Source organism: Etheostoma cragini, chromosome 13 (genome assembly GCF_013103735.1).
Source record: "Etheostoma cragini isolate CJK2018 chromosome 13, CSU_Ecrag_1.0, whole genome shotgun sequence".
NCBI classification, from domain to species: Eukaryota; Metazoa; Chordata; class Actinopteri; order Perciformes; family Percidae; genus Etheostoma; species Etheostoma cragini.
In genome coordinates, this window is record NC_048419.1 from 12,960,637 (window position 1) to 12,975,711 (window position 15,075).

Sequence of the window (15,075 nt, forward strand, 5' to 3'; positions counted from 1 at the left end):
TCTAAATTATTCCATTCCTTTTTTACTCACAATTTGTACAGTGTCCCAACTTTTTTGGAATCGGGTTTGTATATATATTTCACTAAGACACCTCCCAGTCTAAAGGTAACAAATTAAACAATACAAAAAAACATGCAAAATGAATGGTAAAGCGGACACTTTGGCCTTTGTAGACTATTGGACATTTAGAATATGCTGAAATATCCAACAATGTTGCACGCAAACTGACATGCATTAAACTTTGCAACTGCAAAAGTAACGTCAAGTGTATAAACTATGAGAGTTTGAGGTTCACATGCGCTGAAAACTACTGGTGACAGGACATATGAATCCTAGATAGTTAGGCCTGTGAGTCAGAGGCATCCTCTTCAGACAGGTGAGAAATGACTGAAACTGAAACTGGAAAATGGCAGAACACACTGGGAGTAAAAGGGAAGCGTCTGATGCTTTGTCTGAATGTGCCTGAAGACAAAAAAAAAGATTTTCTAGGCGTCACCATGGCACGTCTATCTGATAAGCTAAAGGGAAATCCAGGAATTAATTTTCCATCAAAACATGTTGCCAATGCAAAGTTTTTGCATGTAGATCGACAAAATTCTTTTTTTATTGTCTTCTTTTTATATCATTGGGGGATTAGGAAAATCAACGTGTACATGAAAAGCCACACAAAATGTCTTTTTATTTGCCTTACATAAGAGGAATGGATTACATGAATAGGCCTTTTGTTAATTTTCACTTAAATAAATGAAATAAATCCTTACATTTAGATTTCTTTCAGACAAACTCCAAACTTAAAGCTCATGCAGCCAAAAAATTGAGTTTACATGTTCTTCCTTTTTGTGTAGGTTTTCTTTGGGTTCACTAAGTCACTCATTAAAGCCAAACCCATGTAAGTCAGGCTGACTGGTGGTACGAATGAGAGCAATCTCTGTCATTCTCTAAACAAGGTACCTGTCCAGATGTTGTCTTGCCTCCTGCATGGAGCATGCAGGTAACGGCCCAATATGCAGTGAATAGGTATTCATTAGTTTACCTACAAAATGTTTCACTTTTTTTAGACTACTTATTACTTTTTTTAACACATACGTTTTTGTAATATTTAGCTGTCTCACTCTCAAAAAAAACTGACCTTAATTGAATGATTTTGTTCATATCCATCGCCATAAAGGAACCACTAAACTTCACGTGGCGCACTGTACCTCTGGCACCTCATCATGCAGGCTATGAATCTGCTTCCAAATTATTTCATGAAATTCCTATTATTGGCCTTAGGGTGGAGACGCTGAGCCATTTTACATGAGACATTTGGCATGACAGTGCTAGAAATTTCTAGTGGGTCAAAAATTCACTCTGTGGTAACATCCATTCATACTGTGCAAACAAGAAGTCAATAAAATGACATTTCTCTTTATATTTTCTTAAAACATATTACAAGGTGGGCAATTGTTTCACCATAGTAAGTGCAGTGTTATGTGCTTGTTAGAATGAGCACATTACAATAACCACTCTAATCTCTGTGGAAGTCATTTATAATGTATAAGAGCAGCTTTTAAAGTGGAAACATGAGGGAGACTACCACATAGAGAGACATCAGGACAGAAGTAGAGCTCCGGACATGAGACAAAGGTGAGGAGAGGACCACGGGAACAAGGTCATAACAAGCTGCTGGTGAAAACGATGATGCTGACAGAGTTTTGCAGTCCTCCTGGTGTCCTCCACCAGGCACTGCAGAGGATACAGACGAATCAGCGCTCTCTGGTCCACCCTTGTCCCTCCCACTCTCTCTCCACCTCCCTGTATCGCTCCCACCTCGTCTCAGAAGTGTGATGCTCTGCGGTGCTGCACGCTGAAGTCACCAGCTGTTTATCCCCCAGCCGGATAAGAGCACGCAGGCAGGAGCTGCTCCATCATCCAGCCTTGATAGGAGGTAAGACTGCTCAAAGATGTTCAGCTGCAGCTTGGGGAACAGATAAGAGCGCTAGTGTCAAATCAGGGACACAAAGAATATGCTAGAACATAAGATACGCAGGGCATAATAAAAGAAACTACGTGTGGGCAGAGATGTGTAAATATAAGTCTATACCCTGACATTAAAAACTCATGTAAAATTGGATTTTGGATAGTGACAAATGCAAAAACTATGTTGAATTGGAGAAATGTGAGGAAAAGTGAAATACACAGGCAATAAAACAGGAAAAATAAAATATCTGTACCTTTCACTATGAATCATGTCCGGTCATTGGACAAGTGGGCTCAGATCACGTTCTAGAGGCAACCAGATGACATTTACAACTGTTTAGATCAGAGCATCTCAACCTTGTCGGCTTGTGACCCATAAGTCATGATTGCTAAACCAAAATGTTTTGTATTTCTTAATTAATTACCCTTAGCATCTTTTTGTTCTATTTTTGTCTCTGTACATGACCTCACCCAGAATGACCTCACAGCCGTCTGGAGCGCGCAACCTGCTGGTTGAGAAGCACTGATTTAAATGGAGCATAACTCAATTTGGTGTGTCTCTGCAAAACAAAAGAGTGTTTACATTTCGTTTTATTTGATGCTTTGTAATTTGCTTTTTTCTTCTTTTTTTCAAAGTCGGATGCTTTTTTCATCATGCTCAAGTATCTGTTTGTATTTGGAGTGCTGGGAGGTAAGAATTAAGTATTGTTACTTAATATTTATTTTCTTTTATCTGGCAACTTTTGTGAAAAAGGCTTATGAGAAACTTAGCAATTAAATATATCTTTACACATGCGCTTATCCACTCTGTTTCTCATGATGCTCATCTTTGTTTTTTCCCAGTGTTGCTGATTCCAGCCAAATGTGATCTGATATCCGTGTGTGTTGAAGATGACAACGACCTGAGAGTAGACTGTCTGATTGAGCCCAAGCCCAACAAGATCAACAGCTATGAGTTCTCTTGGTCCTCTGGAACCAAAGAGTCCCTTATTAACACCAATGTGTCTGGTTCATCAGCAGAGGGCCAGTTCAAAGAAAAAAGCTATGTGGTGGAGCTGGAGCCTCACGGCTACAGAATGACGCTGGCCGAGTTCACACACAAACTCCCTCACAACACCACCTACATGTGCAAAATATCTGGGGAGGTTGCCAGCATCAATGTGGAGAGAGGTAGGTGGATTGACTGCATGTGTGTGCGTGTGTGCGTTTGTGTGCGTGCGGCTCTGAGGATTTTGTCAACTGTTGCATCCCACTTTTCTTTTCTTCCTCTGCAGAACAACTTGTCCCATGTTCAGCTGTGAGCATGTTTCTGATGAGCTCCTGCTCCTTGATCGTTTGTCTGCTTCTCTTCTCCTATCAAACACACAGCTAAAAAAAACACGCAGGATTGTGCTGGCACACCCACATCTAACCACGCAGCGTCAATAACACCCACTTGTTGATACAGTAAGATGTCAATAGCTTGCAACTTTGTCTCGCCTTCTCTTGTTTGCCTCCCAGGAGCACTAAAACAGTATTAAAATGTTTTCAAATCTCTCTTTGACCAGATAGAAGGAAGATGACTCAACAGAAATGTTTGGAGATGTGCTTTTTTGCTGCAAAGGCACACATAGATGTATTTGTATGTAACTTGTCATGTGAATATGACTTTGGGAACTGCAGCATTTGTTTTCAATAAAGGGATGCTATTTAGAATGAGCCATTCATTTGTTGTGAATTCAGTGTTCATAATAGTGGGACAGAACTGTGACACAGATGGAAATAACCGGAGATTTCACACGACACAGCTTTTTAAAGCTGTGTCAAGCACACAAGCTCCATTGTTTTGGAGAAAAGTGTTGATAATGTTAATGATGACAACATGATTAGAATTACAACTTTAATGTAGAGTGGTAAGTGTATGGGTTAGACCTACAGCATAAAAAGTATACAAACCCCATGGAAATGTTGAATGTCTTTTTGTTTTACAATGATAAATAATAAGTAATAAGTAGATGTAATGTGTTATTGTGTTATTGTTCATAATACATAAGTTATTGTTGATGAAAATATCTGCAACGTGATTTGAATTAATTCCAAAAATAGAATACATAATACTAACCTGCATATTATGTAAGCTATGACCACCTTTAATAAGACACCTAAATCATAGGCTACTGGGTGTCGCCAATTGGTTTTAGTAGTCACTAATTAGATACACTGCGATCCCTTGTGTGTTGGCATGGGAGATGTATTTAATAAATATATGTCTGTATCTTTAAGTAAGTAGTGTGACAAAAAACTCCACTGTGAGGCTAAAGTTACACTCAAGGCAACTTAAAAAAAAAAAAGAAGAAAAAAAGAGGTAACTGAAAAGCAAACGGCTGGGGATTTTCAAGTCTCATCACTTGGAGTGTAATCAAATTAGGAACTTGAAATAGTATTAAACAGCTGTAAACAAGTGAGCATGCAAGTTAGTTAGGTTATATATTATTAAATATTATATTGTCATTTTTCCCATAGACACTTTAAATTTATAATCTCACTTTTCATGACAGTGGAGCTGCCTATGGCCAGTTTGTTACAAAAATCAGATGCTCAATTTCAGATCAGTGGTCATGAATCTCTCACTCACTCACTCACACGCACGCGCGCACCCACACCCACAAACACTCACACTCTCACACACGCACACACCCAGACTTACTTTTGCCGGTTACATCTACAATCCAAAGAGGCAAAAAGAGGGTTATCTAATCTGAAATTACAGGACATAAACCCTTAGCAGAACTGGTATTCTCGTCTATAAACTTGTCTGGTAATTGCTGGGTAGTTTACCAAGCCGGCTAAAATTTGCGTTCTTGACTCTGAACTCTGTGCTTTCCGTAGTTTCCGATAGCATAATGATGGCCGCTTCATATGGCAGCAGTGGACCAGAGCTATCTAAAGCTGAGTACCTAAAACGTTATTTATCCGGTGACCAAGATGTAAAGAAGTCAAAGGGGAAGCTAAAAAAGAAACGCCGTAAGGTTCCTGAAAAAGGGTGAGTTGGCGGAAACGTTTTAAATAAGCTGTTGTCAGGCTGGTTGTGTGTGTTTAGCTAGCGTTAGCTAACGTTAGCTGAGGTTGCTGTTAAGCGCCGTTCGTTGTAATAAACTTTCTTTTTTTTTTGAGGGAAACGTTTGTGTACTTAACTCACTTTACTTCTTATCAAAGACTTAAAATAGTAGACGATGACCTAGACTGGAAACAGATGGCCATAGAGGAGAAGGAGATTGAAGAGGACGAAGAGGAAGCTCCAGTGGTAAGAACTTTACGTTAGCTATCTCCATCTAGATGGCTAGCCTGTGCCCATTCATTCAAATAGATAAAACGTAATATTATTCGTTAGCGTGCAGTGATTAGCCCGCTGACTTCTTCACGTGCCCCTAATAAACATGGCGTGTCATTGTATACGCGTACTTATGTAATTTTCTAAGGGGAATTATGGGGTAATCCAAAAAAATATATATTTACCTTGGTTTTCTGTATGTAGAAAAATTGCATCGCTTTGATTAAAGACAAGTAAACGCTTTGGTTAAAGAATGTCATTTCTTAGATAGGAGAGGGCTATATAGATAAAGAAAACCCTGTCAAGTAATTTTAAATTAACTTTCAACACAGTTGACGACAATTCTCTTACTCAAGTATATGTATACAGAGATAGATGGCATGGCAAAAATCTACCATGGTTGTCAAATGTTCATATTGCCCAACACTCTTCAAACTTAATTTCCTGTGTTTGTCTACTGAGATTGCTGAGATGATTGACGATCGACCAGAGGAAGTGAAACAGCTGGAAGCCTTCAGAACCAGCAATAGATGGAAAGTGATTGGAGGTAAATCATAATTGTGAATGAAGTAAAGATACATTTTTTTCTCTAGGCTAAACAAGCTTATTTACTATAAGTCTCCTCTACAAATAGCTGATGAAAATGAAGACAAAGAAGAGGGTGAAGGTGGAGAGAATCAACATCTAGAGCCTGTGGCATCAAACAGTAGTCGCCATGACTCCCCAGACACATCACCCCCAAGAAGAGGTCGTCATGACTCTCCAGACATATCCCCTCCCAGAAGAGGTCGCCATGACTCACCAGACACATCCCCCCCGAGGAGGGGTCGTCATGACTCTCCAGAGATGTCTCCTCCCAGAATTGGTCGCTGTGACTCTCCAGGCTTATTGCCTGCTAGGCAACGGTCAGGGAAATCGGGAAAGTCACAAAGTAAAGGTGAGAAAGGTGATTAAGTGATTTTTGAGGCTGAACCCGGTCTCTTTCTGCATGGGGCAAGGTCATACTAGCAACAACATAAACGTCACAACAAGCAGAAAACCTTCTAATGTTGGTATACAGTATGTCACAATTTTATTTTAGTGGATACACATATTTAAATAGCTATTAAGTTGTTGATGTACATTACGTTTCATTGCTTAATAGTGGAAGGTCAAACTGAAACATATTTTTAAATTTGCTGGAATTCTAAATATTTCAGAAGTCACTATGAGAAGACTCTTAGTAATTTCTATGAGGTCTTAATCTAGAAAATAATATTGTTCATTGGGATTCATAGTGTTAAAATCCAATAAATTTGGTGATGAAATGATAAATCAAAAATATCAATATATTGGCCAGTGTTTATACTGCCATCCCCTTCCAGTCCAGCTGGTCCAACAACCACATTAGAAAAGTTTAGTTGTATAAAAACTACACTTACTACGCCTTATTTCTTTGGCAGAGTCATCCCCCGGCAAAAGAAAGCCCAATTCATCATTATCAAGTAAAAAACCTTCTGAACCTGATCCTCATCAATCACCACTGGCAAAGAGGGCTCAGAACAAGCATGGTTCAGACTCCGACCAGTCACCTCCTCGAAAAAAGCCACTTAAAGGAGAAGCTTCAGACTCCGACCAATCGCCTCCAAGGAGGCACTCAAAAGCAAAACGAGACTCTGATTCTGATCAGTTGCCACCAAGGAGGCGGCCGCGGAGTGGAAAAGACTCGGATGAAGATCTGTCACCACCTCGTAGGCCTGGGCAGTCACAGGTGAGCAAAGAAAAGTTCAAAGAGTGTTATGAAATCTTACTTGCCCAAACAATTTTTTTTATATGAAATGCCTTTTTACTCTTTTCTTCTCAGGGTCCAAGGATGCTTTCTGGTGGGAAGGCAGGTCTGGTTTCTGTAGATGTTTTAAGGAAGGAGCAGGAGGAGAACCGGCGCAGAGACAAAATCAACCAGCCACTGGAAGGTTGGCTCAGCTTTCCTTTTTTAAGATGTGTTTCCTTCACAGCTGTTGATGGCAGAAGTCACAGGACTTTCTGTCTCCATATGATCTACATGACCCATGCACAGTCTTTGGTCACAGTTATCAGTTCTTGGAAAGGTGAATGATGCAGTCCTCTGTCAGATGACATTTCATACTTATTTTCCTGTTATGACTAGATGAATCCCGCAATGCCCAGACGGTGTTCCGAGACAAGAGTGGTAAACGGAGAGATTTGGATACAGAGAGGGAAGAACAGAAGAGGAAAGCTGGGGAAAAAGCAGCAAAGGATGAGAAATATGCACAGTGGGGGAAAGGGTGAGTCTGCATAAGATTTCCACACATTAGAAGGCAGTGTGATTGGGACCACATACAGATTTGAAATGTGTTGTGCGCTGACTTGTTTCCATGGTTAAAGTCAACATGTGTCTATAGATTGGCACAGGGCCAGATGCATCAGCAAAAACTTGAAGATGCAGTGCACGAAGCCCAGAAGCCGCTGGCACGTCACCGCGATGACGAGGATCTTGACCGCATGTTGAGAGAGCAGGAAAGGGATGGGGATCCGATGGCTGGGATGCTGAGACGGAAGAAAGACCGCAATACAAAGACACAAGGTTACATATGTGTACCTTATTCCCTAAATTAGCTGATGGATAATGGTTGTTACCGCTTACATTATATGTTGTAAATCATCATATTTTTGATTTGCAGACAAACCTCGATATAAAGGCCCACCACCACCTCCAAACCGCTTTAACATTCTACCAGGCCATCGCTGGGATGGCGTTGACAGGTGCAGTGTGTGCGTCAGTTTGTGATTAAGTGACCAAAAGGAATGCATTTGATAAATACTACCTTGTGTCCTTTATAACTTTTACACTATTTCTTACATTTCATGTGTGTACAATAACCTTGATCACAATGTTGGCCTCTACTAGGGATGCCATGGTGAGAACAAAGCACCACCGGTTAATAAACTGGTTGTTAGTGTTCCCGATTACACTGGACATTTTTACAAGAAAATATATTGGTCAATGACACTCAACATCTGTAGCGTGCTTACTTTGATCGCTGGCCTCTGTTAGCCAAATGTTGCCTCTGGATGGTGCAACCTTTAACGTTTACAGATTGCCTTATTAGCGTTATCAGGTTCCCTATTAGCATGCCTGAACACTGTTTTTACATTGAGTACCACAGCAAGCTTAGCTTCTACATTAAATGTAACCAGATGGGGAGGTTTTCTTTGGTAAATCAAAGAGGGAGTTGAGGGTTTGTTTGCAGAATTAACCGTGGAACTTTATTTTTGTGTGTCTCGCAGGTCAAATGGTTTTGAACAGAAACGCTACTCACGAATGGCCGATAAAAAAGCCGTCCAGGAGGAAGCGTATAAATGGAGTGTGGAGGACATGTAACGGCAATCAGAAACCGCTAGATAAGGAGCGGAGCTGAAGAGCAGGAAGACTCCTTCGTAGAGGAACTGACATTTTGAAAATAGACTGAGAAAAATTTGTTCTCTTCTCAAAGCTGTTTCATAATGTACAATGGACATTGGATTATAACAAAGCGATAAACTAAAAAAATAGTTGTACATAGCAGTAAAATAAAAGCATCTTTATTATTTTGTAATAATTAAGTCCATGTGAAGCAAAAAAACAGTGTGTTTTTTACCGCTTTATTAAATAATGTTTTTGTAACATGTTGTGCCCTGGGTTACAAGTGTTCACATACAGCGAGGCAGTTTACATGAATTGAAGAGATTACATTTAGTCATTTCATATTATAGAGCTGTAGTTTACTTAACAAAATCTAAAATAGTTTTGGAAGTATTTTGTTATTTTAGTTATTGGACAGGATTACTCAGTAGCAACTGAGGACATTTAAATATTTTACGCTTTACATAGTAAATGGACATTGTTTTGTCAAACTACTTTTTTTCCAAGATCAAAAACAAACTTCCATGCTTGACTGTAAAACAAATATGAGCAAGTCCTAAACACTTTAACAGTCCTAACAGTAAGTCAGCAATAAGAACAGTTTATTTATAAAGCACTTATCAAAGACCAAATAAGTAAATACATAAAAACAAATCAACCAATCAAAAACCGCTACTGAGCTCACGGCACAGCAGATCCATTTCCACGACATCTGAGCTAACGCCATCTGCTAAAGAAGATTAGGATAAAATGATTTCAAACTCAACAAAAAGAAATTGCTAGGGAGTGTTGGGTAAAAATATGAATGTATTTCAAATCAACCTATGCATATTTTTTATTAATTGTTAAGTAAAGCCTTGCACATTACATTGAGATGTAATATTTTTTATTAAGCCAATATATATTTTAAGATACAGAAATGACACCAAATGTGCTTGTACAACGTAAAAGAGCTGAGTTTGACCAACCACTCTACCTGATAAATGTAGGACACTAAAAATTAGGGGGTAGTTTAAGCTATTTGTTACTTTAATTCCTCATACTTATCAAGAAAAATTGTAAATACGTGTATATCTGCATTTACGCATAGTTATAAATAAGGATAACTATTTTATAATCTACAACATTGCCTATTTAGAAAGTATCGAAACCATAGACCGTTCTATACAGTCTATGATCAAAACCTTAATCGAGTAAGTAGGAACCTTTTATAAACGTGACAGGCTAGAACTCGTTTCACTACGGAATGTTTTTGTTGAGGTGCACCTGCGGACTACTACATTCAACATGGGGGCGTCACTCAAAAGGTAGTTGTCGATTAATGTAAAGAAATAACCGCCTAAAATAGTCGTTGAAACGCATGTATTGAAGAAAGAGACCTTTGCAACTTAATTTTGGTTAACAATGGTTGACTGGAGTCCGATAGCGAGGGTGTACGACCCGCTGAAAGCTGGCAGCATCGACGGCACGGACGTGGAGCCCCATGACAGGGCGGTATGGAGAGCTATGGGTGCCCGCTATAAGCCCAACAAAGGCGTTGTTGGAGACCCACTGCTCACCCTGTTTGTGTACCGTTTGAATCCCCAAACAACAGAGGACAAACTGCACCAAGTGTTCTCCAAGTACGGAGACATTCAGCGGCTCCGGCTGGTCCGGGACATCGTCACGGGCTTCTCCAAAAGATACGCTTTCGTTGAATACAAGGAGGAGCGGTCTGTTGTTCGGGCACGCCGGGACGCCAACAAGCTGGTGGTTGACCAGCACGAAGTAGCTGTGGATTTTGAACAAGAGAGGGCTCTCAAGGGATGGGTCCCCCGGCGGCTAGGCGGCGGTCAGGGGGGGAAGAAAGAGTCTGGACAGCTGCGGTTCGGCGGCAGGGACAGGCCTTTCCGCAAACCCATTAACCTCGGGGTTGGTTCCGTGCAGGAATGGGGAGGCGGTGCAGGAGGAGGGAGGGAGTGGGACAGACCAGGGGCGAGGGACAGGGAGGACCGGGACCGACACAGAGAGACCGATTGGGGCAGCAGAGGTAGGAGAGATGACCGGGACAGAGCCAGGGAGAGGGGTGACCGCAGACAGGGAGACAGGAACAGGCCTCGGGACAGGAGATGAAGCCCATATTTACAACACTGGAGATAACCCAAAAGTACTGATCTTACCGGGTTCAAAGAAAGTCTTTAAAAGAAGATTTGATCCACAGTCCTGCAGCCTGCCTCTGCTTTTAGGTGTGCATTAAAGGAAAGTGGAACTGGTGATTGATTTGCACACATGGGACTGGACAATGAAAAGATGAAGCATTTCAATTACAGATGACTTTCTTGTGTCATTAGTTCGGTTTGAGTGTGGAATGACAAGTTTCCTGGTTGGTCTTTGTCAGGTCTCGAGTACAATTTTCAGCTGGTACTCGAGTATTTAATCCTCAGGGAAATCTGACATAGTACATGCTTTTGTTGTGTACATTAAGCAGTGAAAACAGAGTAATATTGACCTGTTTGCACTGTACATTACAATTATAGACTAAGCGGTTCACAATTTTTATGTTGTCCAGCAACAATATCCTAATGTTGAGATCTTATCAGTAGTAAATAACCAAGAATTTAAAAAGCATAATCGGCAACTAAAAGGGCAAAATGGCATTATTTTTTTATTATACATCTTCAAAGTACCTGTAAATCCAATTGAATCTGTTAACGCATTTGCTTTTCATACGTGTCTGAGGTAATGCTTAATTCAGTGTTGTGACCGTAGTTTAACTGTAAGATTTCCTAAGGCAGTTTAACAATGTAGTGCCTCTCTATGTCATACAAGTTTTTTGGAGCTTCATACTTGGTATAAGATGAGGGTTTGTGCAACACTGACGATACAAAAGGGAAGTAAACCAAATAAACGAAATATGGGTTTAACACAAAGTTGTCACTTTCCTTTTTCAGAAACTTTTCAAAAGCACTAATTTGGGATTGAACTTGTCAATCTCCGTTTACAAGCAAAACAGTACTAGAACTACATACAAGCATAATCAGACATAGCAGATTTTTGAATGTAGTTTGATTTAAAAGGCATCTGTCGCTGTGACCTGTGCTGAAGTCTCAGCTTGTTTGATCCCTGGTCCTTCCTATTTAAGCAGATCCAGTTTCAGCTATGAGTCACCGGGTGGATTGTTTTCTCTCAAGCTGACCACAATTCGGTATGAAGTCATCAAGATGAAATGTTAAAGGTGTGGTTTTACCATTAGTTCATTAGCTCATCAGATTGACCTGCTGCTGGGAAATTCATCACTTGTTACCTGAGAAGAAGCTGAACCTGAGAAAAGAGTGTGTGCTGAAAAGAATTGAGTCCTTAGTAACTGATGTAACATGTAAACAAAAGCAACTAAAGAATCTAATTGCACCTTAGCGCATTATGAAGAAAGTATATATTTCCAGAGAACTCAACACCACTGACTTTGATTTCCCAGAAAGTATAAACTGGAGTTAGTTTAAAAATGTTATAGTGTTATTGATAAGAAGACTGCAGAAGTGATTCAAAGACTCACACACAACACAGAAAGCCCACAAAACTGTCACTCTCACACAAAACCTTCACTGGTTTATAAAATCATGTTTATTACTGTGTGCACTGTGATTGCAACAGACTAGAATAGATAGGGATTGATAGCCATTGGATAGAATTAGATATTTGCTTCAGTTGGTAAAAAGTATGAACATGATTTTTATTTTTTTTACATTCTTATGTTTATTTTTAAATGTTTGGTTTCCCGGACGAGGCCGCTCTTAGCTTCCCAGCACACATGGGACCAATGACGGGCCAACCAGGATAATTCTCTCTTTGCACTGTGTTAAAATCAATCCTGTGAACCAAAAAACAAAGATAATGATGAGCTGCTCTCTACATTCAACTAGATTGATGTCGACAAACTCGATCTCACCTAAAGGCAGGGTTGATGCCGATGTTGTCTGGCTGCGGGAGGGCAGGTGTTCTCCTTCTGCAGCAGGAGGACGGAGGAGGGAAATCCTTCTGATACTGAGACTGCATCTTTGAGGTATCCTGTTCTTTTGTCCCTGCTGTCTGATCGTGGTTGCCTTCTTCGTCCTCCCCTGGTTTGCAGCCCCTGCTGCTCTTTTCTCTTCCTGTTTGTCTAGAGGATGTGGGATGGGAACGGAGGGACTCCTGCTGTGTGTGCAGGGTGATATGGTCTCCTAAAGGGGAACCGTAATGTTGGTAAGTGGATAATTTGTCATACACATCCCATGAAACATGCCATCTTTCTGTCTATGGAGGCAACTTCTGGAAAAAATATTAAGACTTTGCTAAAACCTCTTTTAACTGTTCAGTGGCAGACTTTTCCACCTCTACAAGTCTTCTGCTTTTTCAATCAAAGGCTTATAATTCAGGCTAAAGGATTTCCCTTAATATATCTTCTGTCATATGTTATTTTATGTAAATTTAGTTACGCTTGGGGTGAGTCATCTTCTCCCAGTGTCATTCAATGACACCATATGATATAGTCTTCTTTCATTTCAATAAATGCTCTGTTTTTGACTATTAAATTGTCATACAATTTTAATTAAGACCCTATAATATCACATCCTACAATCAATTTGGACTTACATTTACATTAAGACTGAAGGCTACACACTCATTATTTCAGCTAGTACTTTGCTGGCAATGTTCATCAATAATAATAAAAAAATAAGTATCCCAGTAGGATCCAAATTTGTTTTGCTTCAGTAACAACATTTTTACATTTAACCTTATATGGATGTTTTATATTTGAAGTATGAGTTACTTTTTTATTATGATTATGACATTATAATGATGGAATGATTTGTTAAACCTTTAAATGAAAGAACCCAGAAAATAACATTTCTACCTTCTGCCCTCACACACAGTCCTTCTTCCAAAACACACATAAATCCGCTAAACACAACACACTGCTTGGCATGCCTATATTCAGCACTGTATGGCTCATATGTCCATGCATACACAGCTCACTCACTGCTTATCTTAAAACAAATAAAATGAGTTCACTCTCAAGGTTGAGATAAGACTGCAGACCTTTGCCTCTGTCATGTTGTGAGACGGGTCTGAAGCAGAAAGCATCTTGGGATGTGGTCTCCATCTTAGCAGGAGTGTCCGGGTAGAGGAGAAATCCTGACATACCAGAGAGGGTAAAAAAGGGTGCTTTAAAGTGGCTGATTACAGGAAATCATTAGGCACTTAAGTTTAATTTTGGTATTGTTTTCAAATTCCTTTCTTTTCAACAAAATGTGGAGTAATTCAAGTTATCACACTGCAGCTTAACATTTCCTGAAATCCTTTCCCCAAGACATTAGGTCTTCCTTGTTAAATATGGTGATGTGAGTTGGGGCTCATTTAGGCCCATTTACTATGAACACCTTACAAATAACTGTGATGATAATGGTGCTCAATCATTCACCCTGAACTGATATCTGTGATGAGAATAAAATGTGTTATTTTTGTCTATGATAATGACCTAAAGTTGAAGCAAAACTACATAAATACGGTACAGTACTTTTGGGTGTTAATGAACCTACATACAAACTTTTCAGTGTTCCAGTTGTTTTTCTTCTTCTTGTCATTAAGGCTATCATTTTTCAAATCCATTCAGTAAACCACAAAACATTATGAGGAGCACGTATTCTACTTGAACTACAATATATTTGATCAACGAAATCACATTAAAACATAATAATGTTGGTCTTTTAAAGTTGAGGATGAGTCATCTCAGAACATCACTACCTCTGACGTTTGTTGCTGAGACAGAGGAGCAGTAAACCTTTACCTGCCACAGTCGGCAGTTCCCCCCTGAAGGGACGACTACGCAGAAATAATTCGTGGTGGTGACGAGGGTTTCGTAAGTCTGCATTTTTGATGAACATTTTGTCTGCTGGCTCCTGGCTGTGGTCTTGGCACCACCAGCTGCTGTGAATCTTTTGGTGTCTGCTACAACAAATGCTGTAAAAATGACCACTTTTGAAGAAAAAGATGTTACAAGCCTTAAAAATATCTCACTTTGTATTTCAAAATAACAAATTGTATGACACCTTTAAACAGCTGTTAGGAGAGTAATTTAATGTAATGTCTTACCTTAGTAGAAAAAACACAAGTTGTGTTACAATTCTGTAGTGTTCCCCTATGCTGTCTGCATTGCTCTGTACTGTGTGTATGTGTGTAAGACTATACACAGAGATACTTAAAGCTTGTTTACTGAAGTAGTCATGGAGTTTAATTCTTCTCCAGTGAGTGACAGATACAGTAGTCCCCAACTGAGTCAATAATGCAGCTGGGCCACCAACAGAGAGCTGAAACATTGTCCAGTATGTGGGGCTGATTTGAGGGGGGGGGGACAACAAAAATGGAGATACTTCTGCTGAGACAAGCC

At 39.9% G+C, this 15,075-nt stretch overlaps 3 protein-coding genes across 4 annotated transcripts; 2 read left to right on the forward strand and 1 right to left on the reverse strand.

Annotated features, from left to right (window-relative positions):
• The first annotated feature begins 4,719 nt into the window (after window positions 1-4,719).
• bud13 (BUD13 homolog) lies at window positions 4,720-8,798 on the forward strand. The gene is made up of 10 exons (XM_034889427.1): window positions 4,720-4,981; window positions 5,155-5,242; window positions 5,732-5,816; window positions 5,904-6,206; window positions 6,712-7,019; window positions 7,113-7,221; window positions 7,416-7,554; window positions 7,672-7,853; window positions 7,951-8,032; window positions 8,558-8,798. The coding sequence occupies exons 1-10, from the start codon at window positions 4,842-4,844 to the stop codon at window positions 8,649-8,651; spliced, it is 1,530 nt and encodes a 509-aa protein (XP_034745318.1). The 5' UTR covers window positions 4,720-4,841; the 3' UTR covers window positions 8,652-8,798.
• Window positions 8,799-9,910: 1,112 nt separating this feature from the next.
• On the forward strand, window positions 9,911-11,581 carry snrnp35 (small nuclear ribonucleoprotein 35 (U11/U12)). The gene is made up of 2 exons (XM_034889453.1): window positions 9,911-11,001; window positions 11,140-11,581. The coding sequence occupies exon 1, from the start codon at window positions 10,077-10,079 to the stop codon at window positions 10,782-10,784; it is 708 nt and encodes a 235-aa protein (XP_034745344.1). The 5' UTR covers window positions 9,911-10,076; the 3' UTR covers window positions 10,785-11,001; window positions 11,140-11,581.
• Window positions 11,582-12,257: 676 nt separating this feature from the next.
• si:dkeyp-69c1.9 lies at window positions 12,258-15,046 on the reverse strand. Of its 2 annotated transcripts, XM_034889449.1 has the most exons (5): window positions 14,781-15,046; window positions 14,476-14,636; window positions 13,728-13,823; window positions 12,598-12,868; window positions 12,258-12,519 (listed from the first exon to the last, which is right to left on the reverse strand). In XM_034889449.1, exons 1-5 carry the CDS (start codon window positions 15,002-15,004, stop codon window positions 12,411-12,413), a joined length of 861 nt encoding a protein of 286 aa, XP_034745340.1. In that variant the 5' UTR covers window positions 15,005-15,046; the 3' UTR covers window positions 12,258-12,410. The 2 variants fall into 2 exon arrangements, with proteins under 2 accessions (XP_034745340.1, XP_034745341.1); XM_034889450.1 differs by having other exon boundaries at window positions 14,476-15,046.
• Window positions 15,047-15,075: the final 29 nt, after the last annotated feature.